Source organism: Pseudophryne corroboree, chromosome 4 (assembly GCF_028390025.1).
Source record: "Pseudophryne corroboree isolate aPseCor3 chromosome 4, aPseCor3.hap2, whole genome shotgun sequence".
Taxonomy (NCBI): Eukaryota; Metazoa; Chordata; class Amphibia; order Anura; family Myobatrachidae; genus Pseudophryne; species Pseudophryne corroboree.
The window spans coordinates 608126059-608145224 of record NC_086447.1 but is presented as its reverse complement, the minus strand read 5'-3'; the positions used below and the strand labels follow the sequence as shown (position 1 = coordinate 608145224).

Below are 19166 nucleotides of genomic sequence, written 5' to 3'. Positions count from 1 at the left end.
TGTGCTCTGCAGGTGTGGCAGATATAACATTTGCAGAGAGAGTTATATTTGGGTGGGTTATTTTGTTTATGTGCAGGGTAAATACTGGCTGTTTTATTTTTAAACTGCAATTTAGATTTCAGTTTGAACATACCCCACCCAAATCTAACTCTCTCTGCACGTTTGCTGCTGCGATCAACTCTGAATTAATCCCAAACTTCACATGAGGCAACTTCGAAGGGTTTGAGAACCTTGCAAAACTCGGAAATTATTCTCCACTGCACTAGACTAGTGTGAATTCCCACTCCTTTCCCTATGTCATAGGTCAATGTGTAGCTTTGGATGGCCTTTTGCTGCTCCTCCATCCACTGAAGCATATAGGGGGTTGAATTCTACGTCGTTACTACCTCTTGCTTCAGCTTATGGCACGGCAAATTCAACAGTTCTTGCAAGTGCTGCAATCTTCTACATGCACTTGTAGAATGGTGAAAATGTCCTAAAATTTTCCAGGCCACGGATAGCATCTCCTACACACCCCTGTCATTTTTACAAAAATGTTGCACCACCAAATTAACTGTGTGAGCAAAACATGGGATGCGTTGGATTTCGCCCAGATGTAATGCTCTCACAATATTTATGGCATTGGGGATAATTCAGACCTGATCGTAGCAGCAACTTGTTAGCAGTTGGGCAAAACCATGTGCACTGCAGGTGTGGCAGATATAACATTTGCAGAAAGAGTTAGATTTGGGTGGGTTATATTGTTTCTGTGCAGAGTAAATAGTGGCTGCTTTATTTTTACACTGCAATTTAGATTTCAGTTTGAACACATCCCACCCAAATCTAATACCCCTTTCACATCGCACAAATAACCCGGTATCGACACGGCATATTGCCGTGTCGACACGGGTCAGTGTGCGTTGTGAAAGCACTTTGCCCGAATTAGCGGGTCGCCTGACCCGATAATTCAACCAGGTATAAAAGAAGGGTTATTCCCGGGTTGAATACCGGGTCAGGTGCAGTGTTCACAGCATAGGGAGAGGCGGCGCAGGAGATGAGCTCATCTCCCAGTGCCGCTTCCACCCCCGCCCCTGTACCCCAGTATACACTGGGGCAGGGACCCTGAATGAACAGACAGAGAACCCCTGGACAGACTCAGCAGCCCTGGATGTATACTGGGGTACAGCATATAAAAGTATATATTTTTTTATTTTAAATTAATAAAATATAAGTTTTATATATTTTTTTAACTGGGGCAGAACCCCTAGATGGACAGACAGAGCACCCCTGTACAGACACAGAAGCCCCTGGATGTATACTGGGGTACAGCACAAAATAATAAATATTTTTTAGTTTAAATTAGAATGTATTGTTTTACATTTTTTAGCATTGGACAGAGCACCCCTGGAGGACACAGTAGCACCTCCGGATGGACAACACTGCACCTAATTTCCCTTTTATATTCTTTGTTGACAGAGGAGCCGTCTTCCACATGTGACTCTCATGAGGTTGCCTGGGAAGCTGATTTAGGTTATCCTGTCAATTTGTTTAAAAATAAAGGAGAACATTTCTAAACTAATGTATAGGTGGCACTACTGTATGTACTTTCCCACCACAGTAAAATGTTTCCAGATACAACGAATAGATGATGGAAAGGTTGCACCTCTGAAGGCAGCTTCCTCCATATTTTGAATCTTTGGCAGGAGGTCACTCATCTCCCATGTTCTCCAGATGTGAATTTAAGTTTTTTTATTCTAACTCTGGCTCTCCCTATGGCGGCTAGGTATCTAAATGAACTCATACATCATATTGTCTCTGCTACCACTTGCCAGATTGCTGCTCCTCCCTTTCCACATTCAGTTTTATCCTGTATATGGAACATATGACCAATATTATTAATAATTCCTCAAAATCATTAAACAAAATCTGGGGCCCCATCTGTTTTTAATGCTCACTGGCGACTGTATGTATGTATGTATGTATGTCATTGCCTCCCTGTGTTGTGACCATATCAATAAACTTTATGTTCAAACAAATATTGACAATAACTAATCAGGTGGGAGGTTCAACATCTGGGGCTCCATTCAGGTTAAATGATGGATATGGATACTTCGAGGCTGAGTTCTTAGTAGAATAACACTTCAGGGGGGTACTGACGGGAGAGATGTGTGCTGAGCGATCTTAACACAGGCCGCTCAGCACACATCTCTCCCCCTGCTCAGCACAGCGCAATGTGCCGAGCGAGGGGGGGGGGGGGGGGGGCAGACGGGGGGCCGCTCACTTCACACAGCGCTGAAGTGAGCGACACGCTAGAATGAGCCTGCACGCAGGCTCAATCTAGCTCTGGCGATAGCGATGCGCGCCCTATCTCTGGGGGGCATACACACGACAGATCCCTGCTTCAAATCTAAGCAATCTAGTCAGATTGCTTAGATTTTAAACACGGAACTCTCCATGTGTACCCCCCTTTACTCTTTGTTACATTTGTTCAGATGTAGCCACGTTCTTCTATGCTGCGATGCGTATGCTTCACAGCATGGATGGTGCAGCTATTGTGCCCGCAAATGAATGCTCGCAGGCAAAAGCACACAATGCACCCATTCATTCCTACGGGCGAACGCCATCTGCGACTAGTCGCTGCACGGTATATAATGCAACTTTCCATGATGCATATGCCCGTGTGTGCACTTTCAGGAACCGGAGTCTTACCATTTGTCCTGGGTCCCGGGGACTCCCTGTTTGGGTCATGGCTGTATGGTGGGTGGCTGATTCCCACTTGTGTTGAGAGGTAGCAGTGTGTCTAGTAGAGACAGCTGGTGTGATCTCTGGAGCTCAGGAATCGGGGACTCAGCAGAGAAAGGGAGTGCTGCCTTGTGTGTCTGCAGTTATGGGAGCCGCCATGTTGGAGACCAATGCATGCTGTGTAACTAATAGCAGTGCTCTCTGTGGTTTCTCAGCCAATACCAGTCTGCTTCCCATTTTAAAAGGGGCTGGATTTGAATCAAAAACTGTTAGTGCTTTATGTTACTCTTCCTAGAAGGTGCCTCACCTATGTGCTCCCGCAGATGATCTTGCTCCTTGTTGCTCTGAGTCCCTGGAAATCTCCTGCTTCGCTCTCCAGCAGGATACTCCACTATCCTCTGTGCTCTGGTTCCGAGTTCGGTACCGGCACCGCCTCCTGTGGCTGCCAGCTTGCCAAGAGGAAGCTGCGGGTCATCCGGATCTGTTGGTGATTCCTTCTGTTCTCTGCTCAGTTGCTCAGTATTCAATTTCTGTGATCCAAGTCTTTCAGTCTCGTTTTTCAAATATCTAGAGTCCACAGTTCAAGTCTTTCAGTCACATTTTCCAAGTATCCAGAGTTTGCAAAGTCTTTCAGTCACATTGTCCAAGTATCCAGAGTTAACAGTTGAAGTCTTTTAGTCACATTTACCAAGTATTCAGAGTTTGCAGTCAAAATATTTCAGTCACGTTGTCCAAGTATCCAGAGTTCAGTTACGTTCACCAAGTATCCAGAGTTCACAGCTCAAGTCTTCCAGTTGCATTTACCAAGTATCCAGATTTCGAACTCCAAGTCTTTCAGTTACGTTTATCAAGTATCTACAGTTCACAGTCTAAGTCTTTTAGGCACGTTTTCCAAGTATCCAATTCACAGTCTGAGTCTTCCATTCATGATTACCAAGTATCCAATTCTCACAGTCTGAGTCTTCCCATGATTTCCAAGGATCCAATTCTCTCAGTCTGAGTCTTCCATTCATGATTTTCAAGTATCCAATCCTCTCAGTCTGATTCTTCTACTCATGATTTCCAAGTATCCAGTTTTCTCAGTTAAGTTCTACAAGTCACCGTTACCAAGTTCTTAGTTTCTACAGTTATTGTTTCCAAGCCAATGTTGACAAGTCCCTAGTCTCCACAATCATTATCGTCTCGCTGCAGTTATCTAGCTCACAGTCTTCACAGTTAATGGCTGCCGACCACAATCCAGTCTTCATAATCACAATTTTATATAGTGTCCAGTTGTCACAGATAGAGTCTCTTCCTGTCCGAGGAGTCCATGAGAAGAAACCACATACAACCTCCATGTCTTCTCCTTTTAGTGGTCCCTGCCATTTCAGCTAAAGTCCATTCATCGGATACCTTATTACAGCCTGAACTGACAGTCGGCATCGCAGCAACAATGAGAAAGGCTACATTTCTATGCCAGGTAAACCACTTCAGAAAGAGAGAGTAGGGGGTCATGGAATATGGGACATCCCAGTTTCCATTTCAAAGTGAAACTGGGTTTAGGCGAAGACTTTAGCAAATGGGGGGAGGAGGGGGGGGGGGGTGTCTTCCAGTGTTGAGCAATGATTGCTCTGGTTAAAAATAAAAAAAAATGCCTGTGCATATAGCAATATACTTTAGGAACTACAAAATGTCATACACCACCACTCGAAAAGGGCATAGGGTGGGGTAATCCCCCAAAATATGGAAAATTGCGCCTTCTTAGTGGATCCCTTTCCTATTGCAGATGAGTCGGGGACTTGACTAAGGGGCCTGGGGAGATAGACATCTGTACCAGTAGGATATAGCCCAGTGGGAGGAAGTAGTGGTTAACCTAGTGTAGGTAAAATGTGGGATGTTGGTGTGAGAAAGGTAGTCTGAGTTGTCGCTGTTGTGTGTACCTAGTGTTACTGTTGGAGATAGTAAAACTATGTACAGGGACCCAAATCAAACTCAGGGGCTAATTCAGACCTGATCGCTGCTGTGTGTTTTCGCACAGCAGGCGATCAGGTCTGAACTGCGCATGCGTATGCACCGCAATGCGCAGGCACGACAGACCGGAGCAACAGGGATCGCCGGGCAGCAAAGTGATGGAGCGAAAAATCCAAACACACCGGCGATCGCAAGGAGATTGACATGAAGAGGGCGTTTGTGGGTGGCAACTGACCGTTTCACTATTTTTTCCTCCAAATTTTTATTCTCCATTTTACAGGACAGCACCCCTTTATTACTACAGCACACAGAACAGTGCCCCTTTATTTTCACAGCATTCCTGCAATTTTACAGCATACAAGACAGGGCCAGTGTACCTTTATTTTCAAAGCACCCCTGTATTTTTACAGCATACAAGACAGGGCCAGTGTACCTTTACAGCACCACTGTATTTTTACAGCATACAAGACAGGGCCAGTGTACCTTTATTTTAACAACAGCACCTCTGTAATTTTACAGCATACAGGACAGGGCCAGCACCCCTGTATTTTAACAACACCCCTGTAATTTTACTGCATACATGACAGGGCCAGTGTACATATATTTTCACAGCACCCCTGTATTTTTTACAGCATACAAGACAGGACCAGTGTACCTTTATTTTAACTACAGCACCCTTGTAATTTTACAGCATACAGGACGGGGCCAGCACCCCTGTATTTTCACAGCAACCCAGTATTTTTACAGCATACATGACAGGGCCAGTGTACATATATTTTCACAGCACCCCTGTAATTTTACAGCATACAAGACATGGCCAGTGTACCTTTATTTTAACAGCACCCCTCTAATTTTACAGCATACAGGACAGGACCAGTGTACCTTTATTTTAACAACAGCACCACTGTAATTTTACAGCATACAGGACAGGGCTGCTCTCCTGTATTTTCACAGCACCCCAGTATTTTTACAGCATACAAGACAGGGCCAGTGTACCTTTATTTTAACAACAGAACCCCTGTAATTTTACAGCAAACAAGACAGGGCCAGTGTACCTTAATTTTAACAACAGAACCCCTGTAATTTTACAGCAAACAAGACAAGGCTAGTGTACCTTTATTTTCACAGCACCCCTGTATTTTAACAGTATACAAAACAGGGCCAGTGTACCTTTATTTTAACAACAGCACCCCTGTAATTTTACAGCATACAGGACGACGGCCAGCACCCCTGTATTTTCATAGCACCCCTGTATTTTTACAGCATACAAGACAGGGCCAGTGTACATTTATTTTCACAGCACCCATGTAATTTTACAGCATACAAGACAGGGCCAGTGTATCTTTACAACACCCCTGTATTTTTTACTGCATACAGGACAGAACCACCACCCCTGTATTTTTACAGCATACAGGACAGGGCCAGCACCCCTGTATTTTAACAATAACCCTGTAATTTTACAGCATACAAGACCGGGCCAGTGTACCTTTATTTTAATAAAAGCACGCCTGTAATTTTACAGCATACAGGACAGGGCAGCATCCCTGTATTTTCACAGCACCCCTGTATTTTTACAGCGAACAGGACAGTGCCCTTGTACAGCACAGTGACAGGACAGCAACACCCATGTAAAGCTGCAGCACCCCTAACAGCACAGTGACAGGACAGAACCCCTAACAGCACACAGGACAGAACCCCTACAGAGCACACACTGACCCCACCTGATGCCACCACCCACAGAGAGACAGAGGTCTGTCTCCCTCACTCTCCAAGTCCGGAGTGAAAATGCGACGCGTGGCTCTTTATGTGAAAACCAAAACCATGAGAATCCGACAGCAGAATGATGATGTTTTGCCTCGGGGGTCATTCCGAGTTGTTCGCTCTGTATTTTTTTTCGCATCGCAGCGATTTTCCGCTTAGTGCGCATGCGCAATGTCCGCAGTGCGACTGCGCCAAGTAAATTTGCTATGCAGTTAGGAATTTTACTCACGGCTTTTTCATCGTTCTGGTGATCGTAGTGTGATTGACAGGAAGTGGGTGTTACTGGGCGGAAACTGGCCGTTTTATGAGTGTGTGCGGAAAAACGCTACCGTTTCTGGGAAAAACGCGGGAGTGGCTGGAGAAACGGAGGAGTGTCTGGGCGAACGCTGGGTGTGTTTGTGACGTCAAACCAGGAACGACAAGCACTGAACTGATCGCAGATGCCGAGTAAGTCTGGAGCTACTCAGAAACTGCTAAGAGAGGTGTAATCGCAATATTGCGAATACGTCGTTCACAATTTTAAGAAGCTAAGATTCACTCCCAGTAGGCGGCGGCTTAGCGTGAGTAAATCTGCTAAAAGCAGCTTGCGAGCGAACAACTCGGAATGAGGGCCCTCTTTCTGGGATCTGAGTCTGGTGGGAAGTCTGTGCTAGGCAAATGGTAACTAGAATCTGATTTGGTTACCTTGGGCAACTTCACTTTATCGCTCTCTAAAATTTGTTACCCCACAATTTGTCTATGTAAATTTATGCTGCCTCAGCAATTACTACAGAATAGCGGGATTGGTCCTCTAGGGCTACTGTAGCCTACAGGAACCCTGCACAGTGACAATGCCAGACCAACCCTGGCCCCGCCCAACCATCAGTATCATACTGACTTGTTGCTCACTCTGCCGCTCAGGCCTTCACTACTCCTCCACACAGCAAGAGGCTTATTTATAATTCACTATTTGTTGCAAACATCAAGTATCACCCCAATGTACCATGGAGGGACTGTAGCAAATATCTCCATATTTGCTGTATCCCTCCATTTCTATCAGTAGCCGCAATTCCCATAGGTTTCTGTGTGGGTTTCAAAACTGTCAGATTAGCCAAGCTCTGAAATGGCCCAATACACATTTTGTCTATGCTGGCTTACGGATTGCTATGATTAAGGTCCTGGGTATGACTGAAATGTTGGCTGTCTTCTACACTTTGTAAGATGGCATTAATGGAATAAAGTACTTTTTTTTTTTACTGAAAGTCTTGTGAGTGCTCTGCGGTAGACCGCGAGGTTAATTGAGGTCACTTTTGTGCAGACCGCAAAGTTCCCACCATAGACATAATGGAGGTTCGCGATCCTCCATTATAGCCTATGCGCTCCTCCTGATTGACAGGCCAGGAGTGCACAGCCAATGAGGAGAGCGCTATGATGTGGCACTTCCTGATTGGCTGCCAGGTCCCCAACTAACAGAAGTAACGAGGGGTAGCCGGCATTAGCAAAAAGGGGATCCAAATGTAAACCCAAACCTCCTTGGTTTGGGTTTCATTGTTTTTTTCTAACCATGTGGTTGCCTACATGGACCAAAGAGGACTGAACTACAGCGGATTGTTGGTGAGTATAACTTTATTTTTTTTACAGATAACCTAATGGATTCTATGGTACAAGTGGACTGAGGGGCTCAGTGGGACACTAGGTAAGTATGTGTGAGTGTGCATGTATGTGTAAATAAACTTTTACTTTCATGGTGTGTGTGTTTTTATATTTATTTTGTTGTGGAACTTCAGGTACGCATGCTGGTACTTGTGGTAAATTATAGCTATTAGCCCTCCATCCATAGCTCACGGATAGCAGGGACAGGCTCGGGCTTCATCCCTGGCCTTTGGGTGCCTGGAGGGGGGACCCCTTTATTTTAGGGGTCCCCACTCCCACAGGGAACCCCAGTCAGGGGTGACTAGTTGGGGGGTTGTGATGGGGAGACCATAGGGACCATAGGTGTGCGCAGGGGGGGTGCCTGGTGCGCACAGGCACCCCCTAATGTCCGGCACCCCGATCTCACATGCCTGATGCAGCGATTGCCAAGCAGGCTGATTACTGTCCCCTCTGCGCTGCACCCTGTCAGTACTGCATTACTGACCGGACGCCTGGGTTAATCAAGGGTGCCACTGCCATCGGCTTTCAAACTCCCGGCTCCATATGTACAAAAACTGCGTGATATGACGTGATGATGTCATGCTGCTCACACGCCCACCCGTCACACCCGCCACACGCCCACCTCTTCCTTCTATTCTATGCCAAAGCCAGCCACTGATGAGGAGCAGCATGCAGCCAGCATTCCTCTTAGGAAGACAAATTCAATACTGGCAGGCGGTCGGCAGCAGCATTGACACGTCACTCGTTTTTCCAGCAGCAGCAGTACTAGTCTGCGACTGTCAGTGTTAGTGAGTGACTGACTTGTAAGTAAGCTGCTGCAGTTTGCAGGGGAAAGAGCGGGAGAGCCAGACCAGGCTGAGGAGGAGCAGTGTAATTGCAGTGAGTGCCATCAGGGGTGTTTGTTTGGTGCACACCACAACATCTGACAATGTATCTGCTTTATTAGGATTGGTACAAGGGTGGATATTTTATATTGCATTGACCATCAATAGATGGTGCTAGACACGCCCAAAAGGCGGTGCTAGACACACCCCTCCAATGGTGCACCCCCTAATAAAATGTGCTGCGCACGCCTATGATAGGGACCTATATAAAATTGTCCCCTGGCTGCGGCATCACCTCCCTGGCTAGTGAAGCCCGGTGCTGGTTTAAAAAAAAACGGGGGACTCCTACTTTTGTCCCCCATATTTTTGAAACCAGAACCGGTCCAAGAGCCCGGTGCTGGTTGTTTAAATGCAACCAGGAACGGCTCGAAGAGCCCGTGGATGGATGTGCTTTTGGGGGGGACCTGCACATAGGTTTTTTTTTTTTTAACTGTTTCTTTACTTTTACAGACAGAAGAGTGCACGGATCACACTGATCTGTGCATGCTTTTATCTAAGTGCACAAAGTAATGAAAACGTCCTAAAAAAACGCATGTTTTCATTACTAAAAACCGTCGGTTTCCTTTTACTAAAAATTGTAAAACATTGCATGCGATTTCCATTTTAACCCTAAAAATCGCACCCTATTACATCTGCAATTTCTAGCTAAAAATTGCGCGTTACAAACGTGTGATTTGATGCAATTTTTTGGACACCCGAAAAATCGCATCTTAGTTATTACATCTAGCCCTATATCCAAATAAACTGTTCACAGTGAAGACAATTCCTGAAAATATCCCTATGTTTACATAACTACATTCCATTTTCTTTTATTTGCCTTGATGAATAAAATTCCCCATGGGGAATTTTTACTGATGATAATCCAGTTAATATATATGCAAAGTAAAAATAAACCCTTTTTATCACCAAAAACATACATTTTCTCCAGCAAAAGTGTTTTTTGCCCCTTTGATAAATTAAACCCTCTTTTCTATACTTAAAGCCACTTTTTAAGCATGGACCACATCCCGAGAGACAGTATTTTCTTCTTGCACCCCAGGTGAAAATGTGCCAGCAAGCCCATGCTTACCAAAGTCACATATACTCATATTTACCTACCCTCCCGGATGGGCTGGGAGGCGCCCGAAAATCGTGCGGTGTTCCCGGCCCCATGGAAAGGTAGGCAAGTGTCCTAGATCCGGCCTCACCCCAACAGCCATCCTTCACAGTGCGCAGTCTGGAGAGGCCGATGACGTGATTAGTGCTGATTCGTGTCATCATAATCTTGCCACCCACTATTCAGTGCCGGTATTCAGGGCATTGAATAGCTAGGGCACGATGACGTGGTCGCACGTCCATGCCCCCGCACCGCCCACCCACAATAAGGCCACGGCCCCTGCTATACCTATCCAGCTGCCCACTCCCGCATGAGGCAACCATAAAGTCAGCAAGCATGCGTCTCAGGTCAGAAGTTAGGATACAGTATAATTTTGTTTGTTACAAAAAGCTTCAGATGTATAGAGCATAATGTACAAATGCAGTTTGACAATGCATACAAACAGTTCCCAACAAACAACACAGTGCTCAACACATTAATCCAGTAATGCAGTATGTAGCAGCAATGCCTGACACATTTACTCAACAGTGACAAGCACATTTAGGGGCTAATTCAGTAAGGATAGCAAATTCTGCTAATCAGCAGAATTTGCTATCCTTTTGCATGCATGCTGAGGGCCGCCCATCGCTGGGCATGCCCCTTCCCCCCGCTACAAACAGAAATTGCGTTTGCCTCGCAAATTTCTGCTTGTTAGCAGAAACAAAGGTTGACTCCTGCCGGTGCAGCATAGCTGCGGCCGCAGGAGTCCTAGCGCCATTTTTGCCATTTGCGACCACGCGCCCGTCATGCCCCAGTCAGCGCCGCACAACCCACTGTTCGGGTTGCCCCGCCCCCACAACGCTCCGTTTCCTCCCTGAAAACGGAGCGTTGCCGCCCCGCGACCGCCTCTGCCTGATTGACAGGCAGAGGCGATCGCATTTTCTGTGGCCCCCGCAGAAAATGCGGACATATGCGCAGTAAGTCCCGCTGTGCATGCGCCTGCGCCACCCCCGCAAAAATTCTGTACGAATCGTGACTTGCGATCCTTACTGAATTTGCCCCTTAATCATACAGTCCAGCATGTCTCTGTAGCACATATTAAAATGCTCCATCAAATTTGCCCAGCAATGTCGATGCCTACCTTTGGGGCTCACAATATGCCTCTGTATCAAGTGCCATGAGCCACTAAATGCAGCTTCTATACAGTATTACAGCTAGGTTGAGTCTCCCATGTCCAACATTCTTTGAACCAGGAGTATTTTGGATATTGGATTTTTCTGTATTTTGGAATATTTGCATACTATAATGAGATATTTTGGGTTAGGACCTAAAGTATATACTCGAGTATAAGTCGACCCGAATATAAGCAGAGGCACCTAATTTTACCACAAAAACCTGGGAAAACTCATTGACTCGAGTATAAGCCTAGGGTGGGAAATGCAGCTCTAGCCGTACACAGCCCTCATACTGCCAGATATGCCCTCATACTGCCAGATATGCCCTCATACTGTCAGATATGCCCCACAGTGCCAGATATGCCCTCATGCTGCCAGATATGCCCCACAGTGCCAGATATGCCCTCATGCTGCCAGATATGCCCCACAGTGCCAGATATGCCCCACAGTGCCAGATGTGCCAGATATGCCCTCATGCTGCCAGATGTGCCCTCTGCTGCCAGATATGTCCCACAGTGCCAGATATGCCCTCATGCTGCCAGATATGCTCCACAGTGCCAGATATGCACCACAGTGCCAGATATGCCAGATATGCCCTCATGCTGCCAGATATGCCAGATATGCCCCACAGTGCCAGATGTTCCCTCATGCTGCCAGATATGCCCCACAGTGCCAGATGTGACCTCATGCTGCCAGATATGCCCCACAGTGCCAGATGTGCCCTCATGCTGCCAGATATGCCCCACAGTGCCAGGAAGGGTACTTACCCTCCATCGCTCCCGCGTTTTCTTCTGAAGGAGGGACACGGAGGGCACAGCGCGCGGCTCTCCTGTGTCCCTCCTGCGTCTCCGGCGGCGTGTGTGTGTTAATTGAAGTGCCGGTTCGTGAGCCAATCAGAGCTCACGAACGGGCAGTACATTTAACACACACACACCGACGGAGACGCAGGAGGGACACAGGAGAGCCGCGCGCTGTGCCCTCCGTGTCCCTCCTTCCACTGACTCGAGTATAAGCCGAGGGGGCTTTTTCAGCACAAAAAAACGTGCTGAAAAAGTCGGCTTATACTCGAGTATATACGGTAAGTCATACTTGCATACATGCCAGGTTGGCGCAGCAGTGGGTGTGATGTGGCACAGGGGGCATGATGGGGGAAATATGATGCTCTATTTCGGGTGGAGCGGAGGCGTGACCGCAAGATCGCATCGTCGTGGCGCCGCTACACTGTGTCAAGATTACCGGCATAGTGGGGCAGGAGGCGGGGTTACAATAACGCGATTCAGTCAGTTTGCGTCACCGGCAACCCCCCCTGAAGGGGGTATGTGTGCTGCTCCTGGGGGGTGCGGGACTTGCCAACTTTTCCAGCTAGCCAGGAGCACCTTCTGATTTAATTACGGGAGCCTACCGGCCATTCCGGGAGAATAGGCAAGTATGACCCAAGTCTAAACACAGAATGCTTTTATGTTTCATATACAGTACACATAGTCTAAAGGTATTTTTATACAATATTTTATAATAGTTTTGTGCATTAAGCAAAGTTTGTACAACTTTGATGGCACATTAAACCTTCAAAAATCAAAGGTTTCACTATCTCAGTTGTGCTCCAAAAATTCTGTATTTTGGAATACTCCGGATTTGGAATTTTGGATATGGGAGACTAAAGCCTATAGAACAAAGTTTCATTTACTGCTTCTTAAAGCAGCAGAGGGAGATAATTGTACTGAAAAAGCACTTTCTATAAGTGACATCTTTCAGTTTAAGCAGAGCTGGGGAGAAATGCTGAGTTATGTTTTGGCTCTTCGGATACCAGCAATTGATCTCCAACCAGTCATTTCAATTGCAATATTAGGCCCCAGGTTTGTTTTGGTCTCCAGGTTTCATTTTCTAGCAACCCTAGTGATGGCAATTTGTGTAGCCAGATATAAAATTATTATATATTTGGTTTGTACTGGTTTATTTTTATTTTTTTTATGAGTGTCACATTTTTTACTGTTGTATATGAACAGCAGCAGCAAATTTGTTAGCAGTTGGGCAAAACCATGGGGGTGATTCCGAGTTGATCGCTCGCTAGCTGCTTTTAGCAGCATTGCACACGCTAAGCCGCCGCCCTCTGGGAGTGTATCTTAGCTTAGCAGAATTGTGAACGAAAGATTAGCAGAATTGCGAATAGAAATTTCTTAGCAGTTTCTGAGTAGCTCGAGACTTACTCACAAATAGCGATCAGTTCAGTCAGTTTCGTTCCTGGTTTGACATCACACACATGCCCTGCGTTCGGCCAGCCACCCCCCGTTTCTCCAGACACTCCCGCGTTTTTCCCTGACACGCCTGCGTTTTTTCGCACACTCCCAGAAAACGGCCAGTTTCCGCCCAGAAATACCCACTTCCTGTCAATCACACTCCGATCACTTCAAAGATGAAAAATCTTTGTTCGGACATGAGTAAATCTACTAAGTTTTGAGCTAAAATACTAACCGCATGCGCACTGCGAACCATGCGCATTTTTGCCTTAATCGCTCTTTTGCGAAAATCGGCAACGAGCGAACAACTCGGAATGAGCCCCCATGTGCACTGCAGGGGGGCAAATATAACATGTGCAGAGAGAGTTAGATTTGGGTGGGGTGTGTTCAAACTGAAATCTAAATTGCAGTGCAAAAATTAAGCAGCCAGTATTTACTCTGCACACAAACAAAATAACCCACCCAAATCTAACTCTTTCTACACATGTTATATCTGCCCCCACTGCAGTGCACATGGGCCCTCATTCCGAGTTGTTCGCTCACTAGCTACTTTTAGCAGAAATGCAAACACAAAGCCTCCGCCCTCTGGCAGTGTATCGTAGCATAGCAGAATTGCTAACGAAAGATTAGCAATTCTGCTATTAAGTATTTCCTTGCAGTTTCTGAGTAGCTCCAGACCTACTCCTCCTAGATTGCGATCACCTCAGTCCGTTTAGTTCCTGGTTTGACGTCACAAACGCGCCCAGCGTCCGGCCAGCCACTCCTCCATTTCTCCAGCCACTCCTGCGTTTTTACCTGGCACGCCTGCGTTTTTTAACACACTCCCTGAAAACGGCCAGTTTCCGCCCAGAAACACCCACTTCCTGTCAATCACACTACGATCAGCAGAGCGATTGAAAAGCTTTGTTCGCCCGTGAGTAAAATAGCATAGTTTTGTGTAAAATTGCTTAGCGCGTGCGCTCTGCTGTGCATACGCATGTGCAGAACTGCCGGATTTTAGCCTATTAGCAATTCTGCTAAAAATAGCAGCGAGCGAACAACTCGGAATGACCACCATGGTTTTGCCCAACTGCTAACAAATTTGCTGCTGCGATCAATTCTGAATTAGACTCATAATCAGCAATCAGCTAATTTCTGTCAATATAGTTATCACAAAAAAAATCCACAGAGATAACTAATGTTGCATTACAGTTTTAGTGTTTCTCTTAAAAAAGAAACAAATAAACAATGCTATAAAATATGTTGTTGTTCTGTGTCGTCCACCAACACACTTTGATCATCTCTGAATGTTATGAAATCCCCTTTTGTCATACTGCAAAGCACCCTTCTGTTCTCATAAAATATGAACGTTTTGAGGCCTTTCTAAATTCTGTATTTGTGAATCTTCTTACCAAATGTTATGTAAACAGGCAATGAATGATAAGCCTTAAACATAAACATTCACACAGACATTAAAACAAACACACCCCAACACATTAATACACACATATATACACTTGCCTCAAGGCTGTCAGCTGTCAGTTGCACATGTTCTTCCAGTGCGGTCAAGAGATCCAGGCCCCCATTTATTAAGCCTTGGAGAGTGATATATTGCACGGTGATAAAGTAACAACCAATCAGCTCCTAACTGACATGTCACAGGCTGCGTTTGAAAAATGATAATTAGGAGCTGATTGGTTGGTACTTTATCGCTATTTATCACTCTCCAAGGCTTGATAAATCTGGGCCCCAGTATCCTCTTCTGCACTCCCATCTAATAGCACTAAGACCTTGGCTTATATACCCACTGGATTGTGGGAAAGCTGGAATGGTACAGGACTCAGGACCAGACTGGCACCCTGCAACGACCTGAGCTGCTGAGTGTGGAGCTTTCTGTGTGCGCTCCTTTCGGGGGGGGGGGTCTGGGGCAGGCGGCAGCTGTCAGAGGGAAGACGGGAGAGATTAGTCTCCCCTTTTGAAGCTGTTGTTGCTTGCTCCCGGACTGACAGGGTTGGCTGCTGGTGTGGTTGCAGAGTGTCAGCCCCGTACAGGGACTTAGGGGGCCATTTCTCATAAAGCACATATTCAATGCGTTCTGGGTGGGATCTTACCTCCCAGGATCACATTGCAATATGCGATCATAGCGAGCACATGTATTATTCAGCACCCGCAGGCACAAGGGCTTGTTGTGACGGCTGCCGGGAGGTCTGCACATGCGCGGTCACTTCCAGGGAGGGTCCTGGGGTAACTTTTTGTCAGCTACAAACGGGCTACCGCTGGGATACATACGATATTCTGGTGGATGGGATGCCGGCAGTCATATGACCAATATCGGCACCCTTAAGCAGAGAATCCCGACAGGGGTTGGGTAAGTATGTTTACCCACCCCCATTACCCCACTAACCCTCCCTTCCCAATACCACTAACATGAAAGTACATGCAAAGGTGTTAGGTTATGAGCATTAGTGAACTGTTCACTGAGAATCGGTACAGCCTCTGCTGCATGGAAAAAATGTACATGTATAAAAGTTTCTATAAAACAGCAATCAATGTGCCAATATTTGTATGTCTAGGTAGCACCTACACAATACCACTCACAATTACAGGATAAAAAGTATATTGCAATCATTTAAAATGTAATGTTTCCTCACCTGTGAACACATTGGGAAAACTTGATGCAGGAACATTTGAAGTCTTTGCTCCATATGGTAACATTTCTGGTGAGCTTCCTTTCCTCAGATTCTTATATTGGGCCTTGATCATTTCATTTGTCCAGTCTGCAGACCTGCTGCTGCTCCCTGTCAAGCTGCTGGATGTGTTCTTTCGAATGCATACATTGTCCTCTTTAAGAAATTGGCTAATTTTTTTACGAAACTGTGGACTATGCAGAGGTGAGGCAAATGGAGAACAGTTTGAAGAGGTTTGTTGTCTGGTTGGTTTAATTGCAGTATGTGCTTTACTTTCGGTGTCTTTTTGGGCAGTTGAATATGTATACCTATCCTCAGTGACTGGTGTAGAACTAAGAAGTACTGTATTATTTTGCTCAGGTAATAAACCATGTTTCTCCTCCGTTATACAGCTTACATTATTGTTATCTCCATTTGTATTTGAAGAATTCCTGCAATCAGTAATGGTAGTAATATCTTCCTTTGGACTTCCATCAGGCACAGATCCGAAGTCTCTAGCTTCATTGATATGTTCTGGTAAAGAAGAGACATCAAGATGAGTTGTTAAACTTGCTGTCTCACCTGCAGCGTCTTGGCAGCTTTCATCAGGGAGGCTTTCCTTTCCGAATGCATTAAGCGTTACTTTACAAGAACCTTCAGTTTCATTAATAACAACACCTTCTTTTTCATCTGAATGAGCTACATTTGTGTTTCTTTCCTTACTAGTAGTTAGCTGCTCACCTGCATCCCAAAATAATGTGTGGGAGCTTGTCAGGTGTCCTTGAAAAACTTTTGACAGTTGACCAGCTTCACTTTCATAAGATCCCTCTTCAGAAAACTGCATTCGAATTGCCAGCTGGATATCAGACAGCAAGTCATCTTGTTCAGTGGCTGAATGGAAGCTGTATATATCTGTATCAGATCCTGAACTGGTCTTTTGTCCTTCCTGTATCTCACTGGCAGCAGCTGCTACCAGGGATTTGCAGATCTGGAAATTATCAGCATCTGTATCAGAAAGGCCTCCTTCGTCGGCTGAAATGCTTATGTCTGGGGTTTTTGTAGCTAGTGAATGGGTACTGTCCAGCTCCTCTGTTTGCAGATGTTGCCTTCCCAATACATCCTCCTTAGAATCACATGTACCATCTTTGGATCTTGCTAGTGTCTTTCTGATCCTTAAATTGGAGAACACAGAAGCTCTGGACTCAGACTTGCTTCTTTTTTTACCATGTTGCTCACTGCGTTTTCCTAAGGTTCTTCTGCCTCCTTTTTTTGTATTTTCTCCATCTTCAGGCCTAGGCTCTGCTCTTTCCTGTACATCTCCCGATGTTTTCTTTAGCTTCCCATCCTGATTCCCCATCTTGTTCAGAAATGGATGATCTCTAACAAATAATACATTTCACCGGGATACACAGCTGATGCTTAGTGAGAAAATCTGTTCCCTTTGCTGTAAAGGAAGAGATGCTATTGTTTGTTGTATTTCTCTTCCGTCTGTGCTGCCTTTGTGAGCTGCTTGCAGGCTGCTCCACAGAGACATGCTCAGTGTTCAGCTGCACATTACTGACTGCTCCCACCAGAAGCTGATCCTGATTTCACTGCTGCGAGATCTGCTACGCATATTAGAACAAAATACAGCCACTTATCAGCACTCACGTTATTTCCATTAATGTATTTAAAAATATTGGGTGGGAAAACAGTAACCTGAAAAAATTATAATAATCACCTATGCAACGTTAATAAAATTGGTGTAGCCTGTGTACTAAATGCAGGATTTACATAATACAAATCAGTATTATATACTTTAGGACTTACAGTACAGTATGTAGTATTTGTTGTTGTGCCTAATTGAAATACTGTATGGTAATATATAGTAAACTAATAATTTTAATATTTAGGTTTTTTAGTATTTTTTTTAAATGGAATTATATTATTTTACAATTCCCAGGAAACAAATGCATATTGGGCAGATGTGTATACATGCTGAAGTGTCGTGTGAAACGTATTCATGTTGACTGACTTTTTTTTGTTGAATAATGACAAAATAAAACCTGTTAATGTGCGCTTTGTCACATGAAATCGGATAGTTTAGATTGTAAGACTGGATGAAGGCAGCATAATTGTTAATTATGTCCATAACCATAAGCACTGGAATGGGGGGGGGGCAAGGGGACAGCTTGTCCCTTCCGCCCCCACACCCCCCAAATATTTCAGAGATGCCAGTTAAATTACACAGTAAGGGTTACCTCATACTTACCTACTTGCTCCCGAAAATCGGGTAACCCCCCACGGAAGAGCAGGCAAGTCTCCCGATTTTTGCGGTCCCCCCTGCCCAGCCGCCCACTTACTGAGTAAAGTGGGCGGTCCGGGCAGTCGATGACACGATTCTTGTTGAATAGCGTCATCATAGTCACGCCCCCTGCAGTATAATGCCTGTAATATCTGGATTACAGAGCGGGGTGTGTGGCTTAAATGAGGCTCCTCATCAACCACGCCCCCGTACCTCCTCCATCCCACATCCGTTCTGCCTCCGTCTCCGCCCCCTCTGCCCATCATTGCCCTGCTCTCTCCCAGAGAGCAGCCACAAAGTCAGTAAGTATGGGTTACTTGCCATCTACAGTTAATACAGGCAGTGTCAGGATGGAGATAATGGGGGTCATTCCGAGTTGATCGCTAGCTGAAAATGTTCGCTGTGCAGCTATGATGCAAAAAATCGGCACTTCTGCGCATGTGTTGTGGCGCAATGCGCACGCGCGACGTACGATTACAACCAACGGTGTCGTTTTACACAGGGTCTAGCGAAGCTTTTCAGTCGCACTGCTGGCCGCAGAGTGATTAACATGAAGAGGGCGTTTCTGGGTGTCAACTGACCGTTTTCAGGGAGTATTTGAAAAAACGCAGGCGTGCCAGGAAAAACGCAGGTGTGGCTGGGCGAACGCAGGGCGTGTTCGTGACATCAAAACAGGAACTGAACAGTCTGAAGTGATCGTAAGCGCTGAGTAGGTCTGAAGCTACTCTGAAACTGCACAAAATAATTTTGTAGCCGCTCTGCGATCCTTTCGTTCGCACTTCTGCTAAGCTAAATTACACTCCCA

The 19166-nt window shown here is 45.6% G+C and overlaps 1 protein-coding gene across 1 annotated transcript in view; it reads right to left on the bottom strand.

Annotated features, from left to right (window-relative positions):
* The window catches only part of FMN2 (formin 2), a 428360-nt gene extending 410712 nt beyond the window's left edge, over positions 1-17648 (bottom strand). The window contains exon 1 of the mRNA XM_063917606.1: positions 16063-17648. Coding sequence (XP_063773676.1) covers positions 16063-17434 — 1372 coding nt within the window. The 5' untranslated portion in view covers positions 17435-17648. The remainder of the gene's footprint in view (positions 1-16062) is intronic.
* Positions 17649-19166: the final 1518 nt, after the last annotated feature.